The sequence below is a fragment of the Camellia sinensis genome, chromosome 1 (genome assembly GCF_055761805.1).
Source record: "Camellia sinensis isolate YWXY chromosome 1, ASM5576180v1, whole genome shotgun sequence".
Taxonomy (NCBI): domain Eukaryota; kingdom Viridiplantae; phylum Streptophyta; class Magnoliopsida; order Ericales; family Theaceae; genus Camellia; species Camellia sinensis.
This window is the reverse complement of record NC_138961.1, coordinates 172,729,056-172,751,870: the sequence shown is the minus strand read 5'-3', so window position 1 is coordinate 172,751,870 and position 22,815 is coordinate 172,729,056. Positions and strand designations below refer to the sequence as shown.

The window sequence follows — 22,815 nt, the reverse complement described above, 5'->3', positions numbered from 1 at the left end:
GACCGGCTGCAGAGTAGAGAAGAAAAAAACCCGCCTGTGGATGTGGTTGTTTGGGTTTTGTTTGTTTGGTTTTTTTTTTTTTTGTTGCGGTTGTGATGTAAAATTGGGATCGGGATTGAGCCCGGCATGAAAAAAATGACAAGTTTGTGGAATGAAAACCGAGTTGGTGGTGAAGTATTTTTTTTTTTATTTTTTTTTTTATTTTTTTTTTTTGTGTGGTGAAAGGCAAAAATTGATTAAAAATAAATAAAGAAGTGGGAATAGGTTTAAAAGTGGACACTGCCAGTGGAAAACATAAGTGTATGGACTATTTGATAGAAGAATACTAATAATAAAAAATAAAACAAGTGAGACCACTTGGGTGGGTTTTTCTTTTTCTTTTCTTTTTTTTATTTTTTTTTTATTTTTATTTTTTTAAACGTGATTGATTGAAAGCTGTGTGTGGCTGTCTGTCATGCATGTGTCAATGGTGTGGGTGTGGGTCTGGGTCTTTTTATTCTTTAAAAAGATATATGGCAGTGGAGTAACGTGGGTGCTTTGAGTAAAATATTATAAAGAAACATATATATATATATATATATATATATTAAAATAAAAGAAAGTGCTTGAAGTGGAGCAGTGTGTGTGCTTGCAAGTTCCAACTTCTGCAATGCTTTGTAAGGCATACACTGGCTTGATTTGAAAGACAGAATGCAGTGGATGTAAATATTAAAAATAAAAAGAAAGGAAGAGAGAGGGTTTAAAGTGAGAGGATGTAGTGGTGTAGTCTATCTATCATCAGCAAGAGGAATAGCAAGAACACCATAAGAGAAGCTTCAAGCATGTGCCTGGCGAGGTGAATCTGGTCCATGGGATTGAGAGAGTCGATTGGACGGCTCTGGATCTCGGTGACGCTGTAAACAGTGATGGACATGAAGACGAAGAGGACTCCGGCGACGGTTTTGACGACGAGAGGGCCTGTGCCTTGCTTGAGGCGGTCCAACGCCATGATGACGAGCTTCCTGAGAGGGGTTTTGAAGAGGAGGATCAGAATCACCACTAGTTCGACCAGAATCGCAGGGAATGCCAGATCCAGATTCTGCCAGATCCAGATTCTGAGGTGATTGCTCTGTCTCAGAAGAGTTTACTAGCTACCAATCGATTTGTATGTGAAATCTGCAGCAAAGGGGTTTTTCGGGCACAGGACTCTGATTTTCTTTACTTGAAAGAGAATCAAAAGACTCGGATTGAGTCACAAGAATGGGTTTTAGAGGAGACCAAGAAGATCTTATGATTGCGATGTCTTCGGAATCGCCATTGTCGAATGCGACATTGTTCCATACCTGAAGATCTGATGCGTTCATGGCTTCTGGGTATTGAAGAACACTCATCTCCAGTAATGTATGAAAACTTTTGAGAGAGAGATGGTGATTTGTAAGTGGATTCTTGGAGCGTTCTTGAGAGAGAGAGAATTGTATGTGTCTATGTGTGCAGGTTGAAGAAAGGAAATTTCAAGGTATGTGTAGAAAATTTTAGCAGACTAGGTTGAGGTCCGACGGACGGCTAAGGTGAGGTTGCCGCCCGCCGGTGAAGCGAAAATACTAGGTTCTAAACCTGCTCTGATACCATGTAAAAAATAAATTGATGTATATTATTGTTTGATGTATATTCCAATTACAAGGATTACTATTATATAGGAGTGTGTTTGGGAGTAGGTGGAGAGTAGGTGAAGTGGATGTGGTAGTGGTGTAGTGGGTTAGGTTTAGTGGAGTAGGTGAGGTGGTAGTGGTGGTAGGTTTATGGTAAATTCTAACACTTTTTACGTGAGAATTGAATGAATTAGCCAATCTTCTTGGATTGATATATGTTATTCCTAATGCAGAGGAGAAACTTAAGCTATGGAAGATGTGAAGGGAGCTTTGAGGTGAATTATCCCCTTCTGAGAAAAACACCGTTGATGATTTAATTAGACATCAAAAAGTCATTGTGAATTGGTGCTACTGTGTAAAAAAAAAGGGAAAAAAGAAAAAGAAAAAAGAGTTGATTGATCACGATTGATAAGCAACTCATTCATCCCTAGGGTGCATCCTATGCATTTTTTAGGTTTTGTCAAGGAGAGATGAATTTAACGTTTTTGCTGAAAGATGGGAGAGTCGAAAAGTAATAGAAAGAATTTCGTATCATGTTTGGTGTTGGATCATTTGGGGCTAGTGCAACAAAAGATTTTTGAGGGGTGAGGCAACCTCTTTATAGGTTAAGAAGTAGATTATATAGTCTTACTAGCAAGTGTTTTTAGATACAAGAAAAGGATAAAAAGTTAGGTACATATAAAATATTCGTAACACATTTTTCAAAATATTTATCATCACATTTCTAATATTATCAATATATATATATATATATATATTCGTATTCATAGAGAGGATTTAAGAATTTACAGTCTAGGGTATTTAATTCCCCTAGCTCATCAAATAGTTGAGAGGAAATACAATCCAGTGCCATGGACAAAAGTGTGAGCCATACCCACCCAAAAAAAATAAAGTGTCAGCCAATGTCTCTGTTGAACTTCAGGATATCTAGAGCTATCTCGAGGTGGTCCAAGCAATACCTGCAATGCAATCATAAATGAGATTACTGAAGTAATATAGACTTCAATTACTTGGGGTAATATAGCTCAATGTTGTGGTTTGATAAGAGGTCCACCATATGAATAAAAAAAAAAAAAAAGAATAAATACTAAAAGAGGTGTTTAAGTTTAGGCTATTGTCCAGTTGGCAACCATCTTTTAAGGGCGCGCGCAAAGTTTAACCCCTAAACTTGAAGAGATGCCTGTGTTTCTCAAAAAGCCTATCTTGAACCAGTGGCCATGGTTGGGTTACCTCCAGCTGCTCCCGTCTGTGTTGGGTTTGAAAGAACCTGTAAGTGGTTCACCTGTTTTGTATAGCGGACATTAAAGAATGTTTGCCCATTCCTTGATGAAAATGAATTTGTTTATGTAATGTAGTGTTTAAACAATAATACAAATTTTGATTAGTTCAAAATAATAGGTTTCATATTCAAAAAAATGTATTAATCCCACCTAAAAGCGTAGATCATCTATTTTTACCAATAAGAAAGTGTATTATTCACACATTCAAAATGCATGAATAAAACCTGACTCATTTCTTGATCAACTTTGAAATTCAAAAGAAACTTTCGAGGAGTTTCCATAAAGTAGTTTTTTCTTTTGGTATTTTTTGCTTCAAAGTTTTACAAGGTGGCACACCTTGGTGCATTGTTAATTCCCAAAGGGCTAGTTTTTGGTTTGACTACACATGTTGAGAATCTATTTGGTATCGTTTTCATTTTTTATATTTTCAGAAATTCATTTTTTATATTTTTAGAAAATAGTTTTATGAAACAAATTGCTTAACAAAATTTTCATATCAATTTCTATTTTTCTGTTCTCAAGAACACAAAAAGAAAACAAAAACAATACCAAAGGGGCAGAGTTTTCCAAAAGTCAATGATCTATAGAGTTCACATGTCCTACTGTTACCAATGGTTACCTCAAAATTGGCATTATTTCATTTGAACAAGCATGACTTAACATAATCCAAGGGGGAGCATCAGCTCAAATTATGGATGTAATAAGTTCAAATTATTTACAGTGAAGAAAAAGCACAAAAGGATAATTTAAAATTAAACCCAAAAATAAAAATAAACATAGAATAAAACCCTAACAAGAGTATTAGAGAGACTCCTTCACTAAGGAAGATCAAGCACCGGAGGGAGGGCATGTAAATGTAGAACTTATCCGCCGTGAATGTACCCATCACCAATCTGTCTCACTCTGAGTGTCAAATATATCAGAATAATTGTTCCCATACTTGACCTGAAAAAAGGAAAATCCACAATTCAACGGTTAGAAAAAAAGAAAAGAAGAAAGACAATAAATAAATAAAATAAAACAAAAATACAGTTGCTAACTACAACCATGACTAGAAATGGAATTCCTGCATTCTAGCTTTAAAGATATTAAAATTTTCCTTTCCATTAGGGTTTCAAAAATGAATAAGGGGTCCACAATAGTTTGTAGGGTTAAATACTACTGAATCAAGAACAAAGAAAATTTATATGTATGGCCCTACGATAGGCATGCACAAATGTGACCAACTATTTCATATGTGAAATCCTTTTGAAAATTTATATGCATGACCCTACCCTACAGTAGGCACTGCTTTGATTAATCTGTTATTTCAGACTTTTCTTCACGTGTCAGTGCAATGGCAAGGTAAAACCATTCATATGGCATAGGTAGCACTGTAGTGGACACTTATCTCAGAATGAAATTCCATTCACAGAAGAGAAAAAAGGATCCTTCATAAAAGTAGGACTAACAAGCTCTAATGAAGGTACAAATTTTCAAAGAAAAGTAGGATCTTTGAATAAAGTTGATAGAACAGCAAAATTGTTCTCATGTGAAGAAAGCTTATCCCTTGCAAGTTGGTATTAGATATGAAAATCCTATACAATTTTTCTGTATCTGTTTTGTGTTCTATAAAATTTAAGGAAATCATTGTCCTTTCATATAGCTTCTCCTCACAAGTTCCAGACATCTCTTCTTTGACATGCCCAAATCCACTAACAAACTATCTGACTTATCCCCCTTACATGTCGTGCTAAAATATTTATAATCCCAACATGCATTTCACATATCCCATTCTCAAATAGTCAACATTAGGTATCATAAAGCCTTTTGTCTTAATAATAATTGGACATTACTCTAGTAGAAGCACCTGTGACTTCTTCTTTCTCACTCTATTTCACAGATGTAACCACCCCCCAATCGATGATGTGTTCTGGGATCACAAAATGCTGATTCATGGTTCTCTCTTCACCGTGAATTTTCAACACTAGGGGTGTAGCATCTCGTATCTTACCTTTGCTTATCCTTAAAGAAGCATATCCCTAAATTTGAGACTTAAAATTTACTCTTACTTTGTCATTTACTAAAACTTTATTACCAGCAAAGCATATGCACCACAAGAACTCATCCTGACTATACTCAATTCATTCATGATGATTACACAACATAGAGGTACAATGCTGACCTTTGATGTTGCAACAGAAAATTTGTTCAAGTCTAATTATCTCAGACTCAGATAATTAAAGCTCAACTAATAATTGTGCATATGTAGAGCAATGCCCAGTGATGCAAACAGATGAAGGATTAAGAGCCAGATCACAAATTATTGTCATGACACATTAAGATGTTAACAACAAATTGACACAAAAATAAAAAGAGAAAGAAAAACGTATGTTTCTAAAATCTCAAATCTAAGACCTTATTCAAACAATGCGCAATTGCAATTCAGAAAATATAGTTTTAAAATGAACTTCTAAGGCAAGTAAATGCATGACACGATGGGTCTTGAACTTACAAGACAGAGAACAGGACAACAACTTTTCTTGAATTGAATGAAGCAGAGCGCTTATATTTCCTCATTCTGTTATTGGGAGTTTCATGAACCTTTTCAACTGTAGATTTATCTGTTACATCAAAGAAATATTGTTTTATGACATATCATACAGCTGTAAACATCATAGATATTCAGTAGGAAATGTCCAAGACAAAATACAAGAGGATACATGAGAAAATGTAAACTAATGATTTAACAGTACGTATCTCCTAATTAAATGAATACATGAAATGATTTCTGAAAACAGAATACCTGAAATTTGTAAGATGAGGCTATTTACAATTGTAGTGTTTTCTTCAATAAAAAGGGGGGGAGGGCAAGAAAATGAAAGAAGAGGAGATATGTAAGAGAAATCATTTTCTACATCATGCTCATCTGAAGATCCAAGTTGTGAGAGCTTTCATTATTGAGCGCATTCCCTAAGCTTAGGCATTTGGGTAGCCTAACAAGGAATAAAACTTTGGTTTTGGGAATTCTTGGACTTAAGTCTCTTCATGTTTAGTTGGTAACCTCACTATGATTGTCCTGGTGCAATTTTTTGCTTCTATGCTTTCACCTCACTCTCTAGGTTGTCTCTCCAAGAGCAATGGTAGCCAAGTTTTTGGCTTGGGATAGCAATATTACGGTAAAGGGTTATGTCTAGGGATGGTTTCCCCAATCCCAACCCTGACCATGACTTGGACCGTAATGGTCATCCCTCACACCCTCCTTGTCCTACACCATATAGCTTGAGAGAAGAAACACAAAGAGGAAAAAACAAATATTCATTGAAATATAAGAAGACATGATGCGTACTTAACCCATGTATTCATCACAAAAGAAGTAGAAAATACCAGCAAGAATAAATTTTCAAACAATCACAGGGACTTTTTTGAAATGTAAAACAATATATAAGATTTTAGAGGAGCAAATTAAAAAATTATTTTATAGATATAGGTTAAACAACATTTTATTTTTGCAAAATTAAGTGTGGTTTGCACACATGGAAGGCTATGAGAGCTTTGTACACATAAACGGGCTCATTCACTAAAAAGTTTAAGAGCTTTTGAGGGAAGTTGTTGTCTTACGGGTTTAGTATTTTAAGATCTTGTTCAAGAAAAAATTAAAATTCATGCTTCTATTCATGCATGTAACCACTACGAGATTCATGTCTTGGTGGTAATATGTTTTCCCTAATGGAAAAAATTTGGGATTTAGATCCCTAGTCATTTTTTATTCTTGACAATCTTCAAATGTGCATTTTATCCTCCAACTTGATCTTATAGCTAGAGATTTGCTTGGTGGATACTATGTCTGTATATATAAGAAATGCATTTTTATAATTTCCATTAGACAATTTTTATATATTTGTATTTAACACTATCATTATATGTATATATTGTTGTATAATTTATGTAATATGGGTAAAATGTTGTTTTGACATTGTATGTTACATACTAAGAAGCATGGACACGTAATACGACATGGACACGCAAATAATTTTTTTTTTCAAAAAATGCAAGACACGACACATTGGGAACACTTGTAAAACATATAATTTTATATACATTTATTATGTCATATTTTTTAATATTTAATATGTATTTCATGTCAAATATTTAATTTTATCAAATTTATTAACCTCTGGTATACTATTTTAGTAAAAACAATTAAAAATTTTATTTATTTTTTTTTTTTGAAAAAAGTAGTCCTCAACCTGCTCTTAACGTGTCCTTAGCGTGTCCTAAGTGTCCTAGCATGTCCGACACTTTCCAACATGTTCGATATGCGTCAAACACCTGTATGTGACCTCCGAAGAGGTGTTCGTGCTTCATAGGTTACGCAGAACACCATTTTATCTCACATAATAGTTTTTTTTTCTCTCCATACAATAAAATGTTAAGGGGTTAGTCAGTTAGATTACAATGAAAATGCTGCAGTCACTCCATTTGATGCGAATCTTGAATCTCTAACCTTCTCACTATCCTAAGAGATGGCTACATGGACCACTGAGCCAATTGCTTTGTCCCTATCTCACATAATCAAGGTTCTGAAAAGCGGTTGCAGTCGTCGTAACGGTGGCGGTGACGCGGTTGCGGTTGTGGGGTGTAAAGGCCGTAGTGTAACGGTTGCGATAACCGAAACCGTGAATTTTTTTATTTTTCACACAATTTGAAAAAAACTTACCGATACGCATATTTTTTTCCCATAATCATATTTATTGGGTTAAAAATAAATATTGATCTTTTTGTAAATTTTTAAGTATAATCTAATAAATTTCATATTTTTAAATTACTATAAATTGAGTTTTTTACATTTTATTTTAATAATTAATAACTTTATATTATACAAAAAATCAATCATTAACTATTATATATAAGATAAATAATAACAAAAGTAAGAGAATAAATAAGAGCCTAAATATATATATATATATACATATTTTAACCAAGCCAAATAGATAATGACCACACTTATTATTATTATTATTTTCAAACAATATATAGTCTATAGATAGACACACACAAACAAAATAGTTTAGTGATAGCAGCTGAATAAAATAGAATAGGTCTTACAACTTCAACAAATCAATAACATGTCCTTCATCTTTCCTCTTCTCTCTCTATCTCTTGCTCCTCCATTTTCTCTCTTTATCTTCCCTCTTCTCTCTATCCCTCTTTCCCCATTTTCAGCTTTTTTTTTGTGTGTTTTTTCAAAACAACTAGTTTGGAACCGTTACATAACGGTGCGTAACAGGCCGTTACGACCGCTACAGCAGCCGCTACGGCCGACACACCTGTGAATCTCAATCGCACTACAAAAGCGACCGTAACGGGTGGCGGTAACCGTCAAAACTGTTACGTAACGGCGTTACGTAACGGTTGCGGCCGCTTTTTAAAACCTTGCACATAATAGATTAAAAATAAAAAAATATGATTATTTTTTTCCTAGTCGGTGTACCTGATCTCTACATATGCACCTCCACTCAACACTCACACTTGAATCCATGTAACATAGTTGGTGGTAGCCTAGTGCACAAGGCTCTTGCCACTACGGGATATGGGAAGGGTCAAATGTATTTAGTGCATGCACCTCCACCTCCACGCAACCGCTACGGCAGCCGCTACGGCCGACACACCTGTGAATCTCAATCACACTACAAAAGCGACCGTAACGGGTGGCGGTAACTGCCAAAACTGTTACATAACGGCGTTACGTAACGGTTGCAGCCGCTTTTTAAAACCTTGCACATAATAGATTAAAAATAAAAAAATATGACTATTTTTTTCCTAGTCGGTGTACCTGACCTCTACATATGCACCTCCACTCAACACTCACACTTGAGTCCATGTAACATAGTTGGTGGTAGCCCAGTGCACAAGGCCCCTGCCACTACGGGATATGGGAAGGGTCAAATGTACTTAGTGCATGCAGTGAGATTATTTCCGTGTTTCGAACCCATGGTGCTCGGGTCAAAATGGAGCAACCCTATTGTTAAGTGAAGGCCCACCCTTTAGAGATGTTTGGTGCACAGGGAGCATATATCTAGTGAGAAAATTAATAAGAGGATTTGTTTCTCATTTTAATTTTTCATGATTTTGTGTGTGTGGGTGTGTGTTTTATTTATTATTTTATTTCAATTTCTGTCAAAATATGTAACATGTTCAGCCATTAAGAGCAAATACACTTGAAAATTGAAACATCCATCCTTCAGCCTGGTATAGTACACATTTTTAGTGGCAAAAGTGCTCCATTACAGCTTGCTCTTCAGCACAATATTTTGAGGAGAAAGTTCAAGCTAATAGTTGAATGCAGTAAATACTGGGAGATATGGATAGCATTTGTGGATTGACCATGTAGAAACAAATAAATTTCAGAGTTTTAAACAAAATAATAGTTCACCAGGAAAGAGGCAGTGAGAATGCTATATACCTCTAGAAGGGAATTTGGGTGACACAAGGCTGTCATTCATTAAAAGCTGCACGAACTTCTCTCCTATTTGTAAGCTAATCTGTCTCTGCAATGTCTTCTGCAAATGCTGTTAATCATCATATTTAATTGACGTTAAAAAAATCAAATTTCAATTGAATGATATAACAAAATTAGAGACAAAGGATGCTGGCAGTATGTATAGCCCATTGATTATAAATCAATTGCCATCACACACCACTGTCAACCCAATTGTAAAGTTTTTGACTTTCAAATAAGGAGATCATATAGAGAATGTATATGTATGTATGCATACACAAATGGAACTTACAGTTAACGGACCCTCAATCTTCAATTTTTCCACATCTTCATCATTGGTTTTAGCTGTCTCTGAATTTCCCTTCTCAATGTCCATATCCACAAGGCATGGGGGGTAAGCATTTGCATTTTCTATATCTAGATTGACGTAGTTTTGGCAATTCAATTCAGCATCCAAGCACATCTGGCTATCAGTTGAGTTGGGGACTTCTGAGTGGCCCAAGAAAAGTAATTGTGATTCACATTGCAAATTAGTGGTGCCTTCATCAGGTAACACTAAAATGCTATAGGCATCTTGGCCCTGCACACAAATGAAAAAGTAAAATCCCCATTTTCAGTGTAATTTAATATTTCAGAGGACATCAAATGGATGGGACAAGTAAACTGAAATAGCAACAATAAAGCAAGTTCAAGAAACTAGTCAACAAGAAAATAGCAGAAGGATTTTCTTAAAATGATCCAAGCTTGTATTTAAAAGAATGTTTCACAACTTTTTTACCCGGACATAATGCATAGCAAACATCTTTGCAGTCAAGGTTCATTATACAATTTTGTTTTTTTATTTTTATTTTTATTATTATTATTTTGAGAGAGGGAGAATATAGCTATGGAACTCTAAATAGAAATTTGAAACCTTGGAAGATTAAAATATTAGAACAATTAACTTGCAGCACAGAGAAAATAAACTTGATTGAAGCGAATGAACTGTAAAAGAGGCAATAATTGTATATAAGGGTTCAAAACTAATGGTGCACCAAAATGAGAAACATCCCCACTGCCATTAGAGAAACTTGCACATTGATCCTTAATAGCTCAAGAACACAATTCTGAGCTGGATTACAGTGAATGATCTAAAGCACCTAACAATTTGAATTTCAGATGAGCCACCACCAATTAACAGGCAAAGAGGATCCAATAATTCAATATCACATGAAATAGTATCAGTACCTACAGAGTCTATAAGTAAGTCCTCAACATTTTTCGGATAAATTTACTTGTGACCTGTGAAAAGCTCATTAGAACATCCGAATTGCCTGACACAATTAAGATGTTTTAATCACATAACAGACTCCAATCCAGATCAAACCCCTAGAGAACATTCTAGGTGATATATCATCAATAGGGCGTCCGAATGAAGTTATACTACAAAGGCAATAGGGTAGTAAAACCAAAACCCAGTGGATTTGGATATGACTTAATGCCTTAGGTTCCATTCCATTTGCTTAAACTAGCACATCTACTTGAAAGTTTTCAGCGAAAAACTCGTCATATCTCAACATATACTTTGGTAGAAAATTTATAATGCCTCTGCAGTGAGCTAAACAAAAAAGAAAAAGATATCTCTTTACACCCAACACTTGTTTTCCACTGTTTGTTTCAACTGAAAGTAGTTCCTGAAAATTGTGAACAGCTACAATTAATAATTATCTCCATTCAGTTTACTACCTGCAGGGGCACAGAACTATAAATTCTTTAAAAAAATTCCACTACAAGTATTTTCCATACAAACAAACAAAGCCTCCAGTGGTTAAATTAATTAGACATGGTTTGCAACTAAACAAGTAGAATTTTTAAACAATTATCTTTAAAAAATGAGAAATTTAGATAAACAACAGCATTAAGACTAGCAATCAAGTTAAAATTAACAACACGAATAGATTTGAAGAATCGTAGAGCCAATCTTCAAACAGAACCAATAAATCGACGAAAATTAAAAAAATCTCAAAATGCTGGTGAAATTAGACAATGAAAGCTGGAAATAGTTGGATTGGTCCATTTCCAACAGCGTAATTGGCAGGGACATGAAAGAGAAGCGAAAAGTCTCACCTCCTGGCACGAATCAAGCGCCATAGGAGAGAAATGACCAAGAGCTGAAAGAGTAGTAGAGAGATACGGAGATTGGTTCAGTCCGGCGATTCGAAGAGAGAGAGAGAGATTGAGCTCAGGTATGTGTTGTGCATTTTCGAATCTGATGTGTTTAGGTAGATAGATATATCAGATTTATGTAGTATAATATTCTTCGGAGAGAGAGAGAGAGAGAGAGAGAGATAGGGGTAGGGGGGTCTCGTCGAAACGAACGTTACATTGGAAGGAGGGCAGGGTTATTGTAATGGAAAATACTTAGATGTCCTAAATTTTCTATTAAATAAGTGGTCAAATGTCTCGTATGGGTGTGGGGTTCGTAATTTGTGGACCTCACACTTATATCAAACATTTGATCATTTATTTAGTAAAAAATTTGGTGTCTTTATTGTAATTTTATGAACAAATTATATTAAACCCTTCTCAATTATTTATCATTTATATTTTATTTTTCAGTGATACTACATATATCAATTAGTATATATATATATTAGTGTATTAATTAATGTTATGATATTATTATTAGTGGTGTTACATGCATCAATTAATGAACACACTAGTGTATTAATTAGTATTATGATATCATTAATGACCCTATTTATTATACAAATTATAAATACCTAAAACCTCTATATTTATGTCACATCACTAGTTGGTACACTAGTGTGTACACTCATTAGAGCATATAGCATTATTCTATTATTATTGACCACATTTATTATACAAGTTATAAATACCCAAAACCATACAAATGATGCTACATCATCTTCTGTTAGTATACTAGTATATATATTAATTGATACATATAACATTATTCAATATTTTATATTTAATAATTACTCTCATTAAATTATTTGAATTTAGATAGTCTTTTTATTAGTTATTTATTAGATATTTGAACAGAAAATTATAACGTGCGATATACATGATGATTATATTAAATTTTTATGAAAGATATAATAGGATAATTTAGTTATAGGTTGTTTGGGATGTTCTAAATAAGTGTAGTTTTTGATTTTTTATGAAATATAGGTTGAGTTTGAAGTGATGTGGTAGAAAGGTGATGTGACTTAAATATGATAGTGACTTTTTGGCTGTTTGACTTTTTTAAGGGATGCCAAACCTAATCTTAATATAATCATCATGTGCACAATACTTGATAATTTTTTATCTAAATATCTAATAAATGATTAACATAAGGACTTAAGTCTCGTTTAACATGTAACACTTTTAGTTTAAAAGTCAAAAAATTATTAAAAAAAACTAAAAAAATCTATAATTTATGCAAAAAAATCAAAAATTTTCTTTTATCTCTCTTTTTATGCATTTTTTCATGAAAAATTTAAAATTACTAATTTTTTTTATCTCATATTTTAATCAAAAAATTATAAAAATAATATATTTCCAAACGAGGCCATATATTCAAATTTAGATGGGTTGAGGAGGTAATGGTTGAATTTAAAACATTAAGAAACAAAGTGTAAATAATTAATAGTTTTAGGGGTTTATTATAATTTGCCCTAATTTTATCAAGTGGCACGATTTGCCAGGAAGGAAAGCTCTCCCTCCGAAACACGACACGTAAGTTGCTAATTTTATATTCTCACCAAATTGCCCTTCAATTTTTCTTTCTTTACTTACCCTTCGTTTGGGAAGTGAGTTGACTTTTTAATTTTTTATTTTTTTGACTATTTTAGCCTGGGTTAAAAAGCTTGGTTTGGAAAGGACTTTTTGACTTTTGGACTTTTTGACTTTTTGGTTTTTTTGACTTTTTTTTGTGAGAGAAGAGTATAATGATTATGAGTTGAATATGATGTTTTGTTTTTTATAGCTAAAATAGCATATTTTGCCTCCGGTTGGGAAGTGGGTTGGCTTTTTGAATTTTTAGCTTTTTTGACTATTTTGACCCCGTTTGGTGTAACTGTTAAAACAACTTATAGATTATAGCTTAACAGATTATAGATTATAACTTTAATCAGAAATTGTTAATCTGTTTGGTGTAGCGGTTGGATTATAGATTTAAGTTGCTGAGTAGTGTTTGTTAAATAAGCTGTGAAATAACTTTTTTAATTAATTTTTATTTTTTGTTTGTCTACATTTCTTATAAAAAATAATAATAATAATCTATAGTCCATTTGAGTCTTTTTCTATTTTTAAAAAAATTAAAAAAAAAAATTAAGAGTATAACCATAAATTAACATGTCCACAGCAGAAGCTGATAATCAGAAGCAAGGGGTGAGCAGCTTCTCAGAATCAGCTTCTTTGAGTTAAAATAAGCTGTTAGAATCAGAAGCTATTTGAAATAAGTTTAACCAAACAGTCCAAAATAACTTTTTCAAAGCTAAAAGCCATAAGTTGGCTCTGAAAAGCTGAAACAAACACCCCCTTTAGCCTAGGCTTAAAAGTTTGGTTTGGGAAGGACTTTTTGGTTTTTTTGAGTTTTTTTGTGAGAGAAGAATGTAATGATTATGGGTTGGATGTGATGTTTTGTTTGTTATGGCTAAAATAGCCTATTTTATTTTTTGTGGCTAAAATAGCCAAAAAAATCTGCAAACCCACTTGCCAAACACACACTTTATCTTTTGTGGCTAAAATAACCAAAAAAATCCACTTTAATTCTTTCCAAACGGACCCTTATTTAAAAAAATGGCCGAGCCATGAATGGCCAGACTTCAAAATCTCAATCTAGATCTCACCTGATAAGTAATTATAGACCAAAATAACTGTAGCAAATGAAATTGCATATAAAATAAAGTTTGTTTGATTTCAACTTTTTAAATTTAGTTTTTTAAAAATTAATTTTTTTATTTTTCATATATTTTTTTTAATTTTTAGTAAATATTTTTAAAATTTTAAACATTTTTTGTTTACTTTTTTAGATACATCTTACTTAGATGTATCTAAAAAATAAAATATTTGTGAAAAAATATTTCAAAAAATTAATAAATACAAAAAATATGAAAAGTGTATTGAAGTTTCATATTTTTTTTTTTTGTATTTTTGGTATTTAGTGAATTTTTTAAAGTTTTTTTTACAAAAATTATATTTTTTAAGTGTATTTATGTTAGGTGTGTCTAAAAACTAAAAAAATTGCTTAAAATATTAAAAAATTTAGTAAAAATAAAAAAATACGAAAAATAAAAAAGTATAATTTTTTAAAAAGTGTTTTTAAAAAACTCAAACCAAGCAAAGTGAGATAATGTTTTTGTTTTGTTTTGAAATTTTTAAAAATGATTTTTAAATTTTAATTCATATTTTTTTAGTGAATTTCATATATATATATATATATATTAATCAATTTTTTTTATTTATTTTTAGATTCACTTAATTTAAATATACTTAAAAATATATAATTTGTGAAAAAATCTTTAAAAATATTCCCTAAATACAAAATAAATAAATAAAATAATTACATTTTATATTTTATATTTATTATGATCGTTATTATTTTAGTTTTTAAGTATATCTCATTTGAAACATGCTTTTTTTTTTAGTAACTTTTTGAATTTTTAGTTAAAATATGATGTAAAAAAAATTAGCATGTTTAAGATGACTTTTTTATTTTTTATGAAAAGATGTGTAAAAAGTAGAGAGAAAAGAGAATCTTTTAACTTTTTGATATAAGTTGTCGGATTTTTAGTTTTCTTAATAACTTTTTAACTTTTTAGCAAAAATCACCACTTACCAAATGAGATTAGATGCATCTAAAAAATAAAAATAAAAAATTAGCCAAAATATAAAGAAAAAAAATCACTAAAAATAAAAAAACTCAAAAATTATTTTTAAAAACTCAACCAAATAGAGTGAATAAATTTGGAAAAGTCACATTTCCATAAAATAGTATAGAAATGATTTCATTTTGATTTTGGTGCAAATCTCCTATGTATATAATATAAGTATATTTTTTGTGTTTGATGCAAAATAAATATTAATTTCATAGAAAACTTAATAATTTTAACTTTAAATATACCAATTTTTTTTATTAATTTGTATATATTTTCTTACTTTCCATTAAAATGATATTTATGAGTATCCAGCTTATTTACAATTTCTTTAATAAATTTCAAATATTATATGGAAGTGGGAAATGAAATTGGGGACATTTTGGGGATAGTGAGGGAAAGGCAAATGAATCTTCGTGGGGATAGTAATAATATAACATGTAGCAGCAAGTTATATGTACGAGACATTTGTCTTGGTGTCGCTTTAGTCAGTAGCTGCACGTGATTTTCAAAAAGCTTTTACGCTAATTGACAAAAGTCAATCAAACAAACTTATTAATCCAAGAAATACAGAAGAGTCACGGGTTGTCAAACTGTTCCTTTCTTTGCGTACCCCAAACTTCTTTCCATGATTCCTGTCTTTAATTGCCCCAAATTAATCAGCATAGTGTAATTTTCTCACAATAGGGGTACTCACGGAGAAGTTAGTGGTTCTTTCTTTTTTTTTTTTTTTTTTTTTGGAATCAGAGTAGTAATATTCATTAAAATAACTCAACAGTACCTACAAGGATATGAATTCATCCAAAATCAATTTACACTATCAAAGGTAAGATGAAAAATCAAAGAAAATACAGGAGTAAATTTATGAAGAATGCTCAGCTACACAACAAGTGCTTGTGCTCGTACTGCAAGCAGAGACCAATAGACGGCCATAGAGCATGCCGATGATAGATCATAGAATACATCCACAAAGTGGTAAGCAACACTACGCACAGATGGATTCCTAATACAAAACCAAACTAAAATAAAAACAATAACAAAAAGAAAACCATAAACTCAACTGCCGACCGAATCGGTAGCAGATCTGTAGCAAATCTACACCAAACGGGTTGAAGGAGGAGAACCCAGGAGGCCAGATGATCGAGGCAGCAGATCCGGCAAGAGGAGGTAGACACGGTGTCGATGTGGTGGTGGCGACGCCGGCGTGAAGCTAAGAGGATGGAGACGATGGATCTGGTGAAGGCTTCGGCTGGGGTAAGGTAGAGGGAAGGATGAGTGAAGAAAACCAGACTAAATCCATCGAAAGGGGAAAAAACACCTCACAAGGAAGGAGAAGATGGAAAGCAAAGCTTCCAAGGCTTATTGACCAGAAAAGGCTGACGGAACTGAAGAAGAAAGGGGTAGAGAGGAGGAGAGATGCGGCCGGAGGCTGGAGCCATCCTTCCCCACCCTTAACGGCACTTAGAAACAAAATCCCTAGAAGCAAAAAGGGTTAGAGAGAGAAGCTCTGGGTTAGAGAGAGAAAGTTGTACACGGAGAAGTTAGTGGTTGGTTCAAAGATATTGTCATGTGATATTTTATGTGTGTTTTGATTGCTGAAGAGAATATAATTTATAATTTTGTATTAAATAATTAAAAAACATGAGCTGATATGGGAGTTTGTGATTGGTCAAGAATATAATCACGTAATATACTTAGATCAATCAGTAATTTTTTATACTCACGTGTGTGTATATATAATAATATTAAAATTATGGTGGCAAAGACAATAGCGATACCTAAGACAGTGATGAGTTTAACTTTGTTTTGATATATATATATATATATGTATTATAAATTATTCTAGTAAAAAAATTGGTGATTTTTTCAGAATCATAATTGATTTTTGTGACTTTTATTGCTTGTAGAATTTTTTGTTCGACCCTTTAGGGTTTGATTTAAAAAAAAAAAGAAAAAAAAATTCTTTATGATAAAAATAAAAACTAGGCAATAAATAAATCAAGCGGAGTCGAGCTTTGAGACTTGAGTTCGAGCCAAATTCAAGTGAAGCTCAAATAATTGAGCTTGAACTCGACTCTTTAAGTATTTAAAAAATTTGAACTTGACTCGAGTCAATTCGGTTACGTAAATGAGTTAAGCTAGAAAAAAAAATTAAATCAATTTATTTATTAAGATAAAAAAAGGGATAAATTATGAGTAAAATATAAAATAACACTTATATTAATAATAAAATTTATCAATTAAATATATGTAAATTTATACAAACACAAATAGGAAAATAAAATAAATTAATAAAAATTGATTTGATATATTATTAAAATAAATATTAATTCATTTTTGTTATGTTCATGAACCCTATCGAGTCAAGCTTGGGTCTACTCGAGCTCAGCTCAATTACTAACGAGTCTAAAAATCGAGTTCAAGCTCATTCATTTAGTTCTATTCAAAAAATAGCTTATTCATTTAGTAAATGAATTGAGCTTGAATGAGTTTTAAATTAGCCAAGTTTAAACATTTCTTAAACAACTCAATTCATTAACCTTAGTTACAACAGCTAATTATTTAATAGTCGTTGAGTGTTTCGGTAATGTTTCAATTCAATCAAGTAATGAAAGTTTTACAAATAGAACGTGTTAATTGATATTTGTTAACTAGTTAGTGTAGAAAGGGTGATCACCTATGTGTTGCGAGTTTTTATTGGAATACGTACTGTATGAATAATTTCACATGATATTTTAAAAAAAATTAATATTTTTTATTTATTACAACGATCATATTTTTACACCACACTTTAAAGTAGTATACATTAGTTTAATAGGTAGCATATTTATGTCTATTTCAAAGGTAGTGGCGACACTTCATCATGGTACATCAAATATGATATAAAAAATATAATAATTGTAACATTATTAATATATATAATACGAGACAAAGCCTGAATTCCAATAATATTTTAAGACAATAATGTTAGGGATGATGGTGGATTTGTCTCCATAGAAAATTATAGTGAGACGATGCATCTTATCCTGCACTTACAAGAGAAATTCAAAGTCAAAAATCACCCTTGATCAAGTTATAGATTAGGAGGAACCTCCAATGATCAAGTTAGTACTTAGGTTGGACATCATTAAGTAGAGAAAGTTATACAACGTAAAATGTATTTGTGTAATTATTCTTGAATGTCCTTTCCTATTTGCTTGGTTTTCTTTTTATAGTCAATTGATATATCCGTGTTGTCCATTGGATCTTTCTTGATCAGACGATTGACCTTCTGTTAGAAGTCACTTTGATAGTGGCCAACTTGCAATTGTTATTGGTCGTTAGATCTCTATTGATCAGACGATCAACCTTTTGTCAGTGGTCAGTCTATGATTTGAGTCTAATTGCATTTAATACGCCGGATTAGGTTGGTTGTAGTATTAAGTTGGTTGGTTCCCTTTAGTTTTGGGATTTCTTTATTTGGGTTGGCTTGATCTAATTGACCTTATATTTTTTTGGGGCCAGACTTGCACCATCTACAAACAAAATATTAAGACATATGATGGGATGTAAGGCCATGTTTGTTTGGCTTCATAGGTGGGGGGATTAGACTACCAATCTTGCGGACCCTACATAGCCCATGTTTGGTTGACAAAAATAGGAGGGAACTAGTAGTCCCATGGGACTATGAATACCCTCACATAGGGGGATTAGCTTGGATAGATTTTGGGTGAGATTAGGAAAATAGTGAGGGGATTGAGTCTATTTTATATAAAAAAAAAATTATTTTTTTAATTTTATTTTTTTTACCAAGTGCACTTGTTTACTTTAATATTTGTTTTAATTTTTTTTCATATAGAAATAATTTATTTATTTATTTTATATAAAAATAATTTAACAATCTTATCACTAATTATCTCCCACACTATCATAAAAACAAACACACTTTTACTTAGTGTCCTTACTAACAGTCTTTATATTAACAATTTTTTCATTAACAATCATTTCACTAACAATCTCATCCAACCTGATCCGTCAAACAAACGTGGCTAAGTGTATGCTTTGTGTCATTGTTTATACGTTTGTGAGTGTTCTAGATATTACTGATTATATAATGCTTGTCAAAGTTAAAATTTGACAACTTCTTCCCAATTTTATCCTCAATATTGGTCGGACAAAATTAATATTAAATCTTGAAAAAACGCTCTACATCTGTCATAAAATAACTCACAAATAATAATATTTTCATTTGGTATCTTCTAAAGAAATAGAAAAAGAAAAAATAAATTAAAATAAGATTACTAAATTGTAACATTATGACATATCAAATTTTGCTTCGTTATTGCCATTGATGCTCTAACATGGGTGAATGCATTTATTTATTTTGTTACTAATTATTTTTTGGGTAAATTACAAATATCCCTTGAGGTTTGCTTAAAATATAAATTTCCTTTATGGTTTGAAAAATTACAAATACCTCCTTCTTAGAATTCTTTATTTAACAGAATTAATTGAAAAAGTAAAATTTTTAACTGTTCACCTATATAATAATAAAATTATTTGAATTATTAATTGAAATAAGACTTTAACATTATTAAAAACTGTTAATTAAATTGATGATTTACTAATACAAAAGACTTATTTGTTATGAAATTAGAAATCTTAGAGGGTATAATGTAATTTCTAAAATTATATGGGATAATTTATAATTTAAATAAATCTCAGGATGTGTTTGCAATTTATCCTTATTTTTTTGAGTATATCTCAAGAGCATAGGAAGTTGGGAATTCATCTTTTGAGTTTTTTTGCCCCATATTTTTGCCTTTTGTGCAAAATTTTAAATAATATTAATTTATTATTATTTTTTACTAAAAGCCCATAACAAATTAAAAATAATTGATTGTTATCTCAAAAAATTATACAAAAATACGAAAGTTTTTTATTATAAAAAGTTATAAAAAAAAAAAAAAACTGACTTCAAAACAACCAAATCTCTCAGACAACAAAAGAGAGTGGGGATTGAAACGGCACTATGAGCAAAAAAGTGAAGAGGCCCTACACACTTTTTTTGTTAAGTTATCAAAATAAATCATTGTCAACTTTCAATGAGCTTGAAATAGAACTTAGGCTGTATTTTAGATTATTAAAATTAAATTAAGTGACAAAAATCTTAAATCAACTCTGATTTTTCAAAATAAGATTTTTATAATCACATAATCCTTATTAGCTACCGTTTTTTAACATATGGGCAAATTATATATACCTCCCTCGAGATTTAGTTAAATTACAGATACCCCTGAAGTTTTAAAAATTACATCCCGCTCCCTGAGATTTGTATTTTCATAATAATTTGCCCTCTGAGATTTATATTTCATAACAAATTACTCCATAATTTCTTATGTAAATATAGCATTCAGGGAAAAATTTATAATTTTTTAAATCTCAAGAGAATATCTGTAATTTAACCAAATCTCGAGAAGGTATACGTAATTTGTCCTTAACATAAATAGTTACGGAAGTTTCAAAAAGCTCAAATAAAAGTTGTAAATTTTTATATTTTTAAATATCAAACGGACAAGTGTCCTAGACATTGGCCTATAAATTTTAAATCATTTGGAAAATTTGAAACGTCTCCCTCAAAAATATCATAATCTCACTGCCTCAGATTTTTACAATAAATTTTAAAAAAAAATTCAAATACCTATTTATTTGTAAAATTGTACCTTATACACATTCATTATTGTTACGTTGGAATTTATTGGCTACAAATTTAAAACACGCATTCTAATTTTTTTTCAAAAATGTTTAAGGCCCGAAATATTGTTGGCTCAAATTGGCTCGAAACCCAAAACGACGTCGTTTTGGGTTTCATTTTTTTTTTTTTGCTTTTTCTTACATTCGAACGCAGAGACAGAGAGAAAAGAGGGAAGAGAGAAGAGGAAGAAAAGAAGAGGAAGAGAGAAGACAGTGATGAAGGAGGAGGAGGAAGACATGGAAGCAGACCGCCTCTACTCTCTCTACTTTTTTTCTTTCTTTCTTTCTTTTCTAGTGGATCTGGATTGATGATTTGTTGATGAACAGATTTGTAGATCTGGATTTGTGGATCTGGATTCGACAATTTTAATTTTAATTTTTTTTTTTTGCTGTTGATGAATGTATGATGTTGATGTTCAGATTTTTTTTTTTTTCTGCAAATTTTTTTCATCAACATTCGTTTTGATGTTTTTTTTTTTCTGCGTTTTTCTGCAGATTTTTCTGAACTCGTTGGGTCTACAGATCTTGTTCATCATCAAAATGGATGTTGATGAAGATGTTCATGTTGTTGATCAACGTCAAGAACAAAAAAAAAATCTACAGATTCTTTCACATCAAGAACAAAAAAAATCTGCAGATTTTTTCCCCTCTGTGTGTTCATCTTCAAAGAGAGAAAAAAAAAGAGGGTAATCGTCTGAAATCAATGGATTGATCATCTGGATTTGGGTTTGATTTTGGATTTTGGATTTTGGTTTGATCTCTCTCTCTCTGTGGTTTTTCTGGGTTTGTTTTTGTTTTGGGTTTTGATTTTGCTGGGTTTTGCTGGGTTTGTTCCTCTTCTCTTTTCTTCTTTTTTGTCTTCTTCTTTTCTTCCTCCTCTTCTTCTTCTTCTTCTTCTCTTGTTCTTCTTCTTTCTTCTTCTTCCTGCGAAAAAAAAAAATAAAAAATTAAAATCCAAAACGACGTCGTTTTGGGTTTTGAGCCACATTCGAGCATGAATTATTCGGGCTCTGTAACGGGACTGAATTTTTTTTGGGTGAATACATATTCTAATTTTATTTCTCTTTATAGATTTTTTTTTTAGCCTAATTTACTAAAGTATAAATTACCAATAGGTCTTAATAGTTTGACATAATTCCTATAAAGTTCTACTGAAAATAAGTCATAGTAAAATAGTTGCTAAAAATATTTTTTTTGTGAAGATTTTTTGCATGTCACTAAAAACTGTTAATTAGTGACTTTTTTGTCACAATTTTTATAAATTGTCTCTAAAACTTACAATTAATGATTTTTTTTGATGAATTTTTCAAACTATCATTGAAAGCTGAAAGTTAGTGACTTTTTTGTGACTATTTTTTTAAATTGTTGCTAAAACTTATAATCAGTGACATTTTTAATAGTGTTTGATGAAAACGTCATTAATTATAATAGGATGTATTGGGTAATAAGTTCACATATTAAGACATATACGTAAATCTCCTTTTGCTAAAAGCCCTCTTTGTCAAAGCCGAATGCGATAATTTTGTTACTAAAATTTGAGTTTAAAACCAAAAAAAGTTGAATTAACTTTGACCTTTTGTAATATGACCTCTATAATATAATCTTGCAATATTTGAGGTTCACAATCTATGCATATATCATACAAAAGTTGTTTTTTTTTTTTTTTATATTTATTTTAACAAAAATAATTTTAGGAGTTTCAAAATCTCAATATATATATATATATATATTAATTGCAGACATATAAGTGGCACAACTCCATTCCACTGGACAATTTCCTATAAATTTTAAAATATTTTGAAAATTTAAACTAATATATGAAAAGCGCC

The 22,815-nt window shown here is 31.4% G+C and overlaps 1 protein-coding gene across 1 annotated transcript; it reads right to left on the bottom strand.

The window, feature by feature from the left end:
* Positions 1-3,523: 3,523 nt before the first annotated feature.
* On the bottom strand, positions 3,524-11,832 carry LOC114303342 (adenine deaminase). The gene is made up of 5 exons (XM_028248484.2): positions 11,496-11,832; positions 9,682-9,969; positions 9,354-9,459; positions 5,403-5,511; positions 3,524-3,853 (listed from the first exon to the last, which is right to left on the bottom strand). The coding sequence occupies exons 1-5, from the start codon at positions 11,517-11,519 to the stop codon at positions 3,772-3,774; spliced, it is 609 nt and encodes a 202-aa protein (XP_028104285.1). The 5' UTR covers positions 11,520-11,832; the 3' UTR covers positions 3,524-3,771.
* Positions 11,833-22,815: the final 10,983 nt, after the last annotated feature.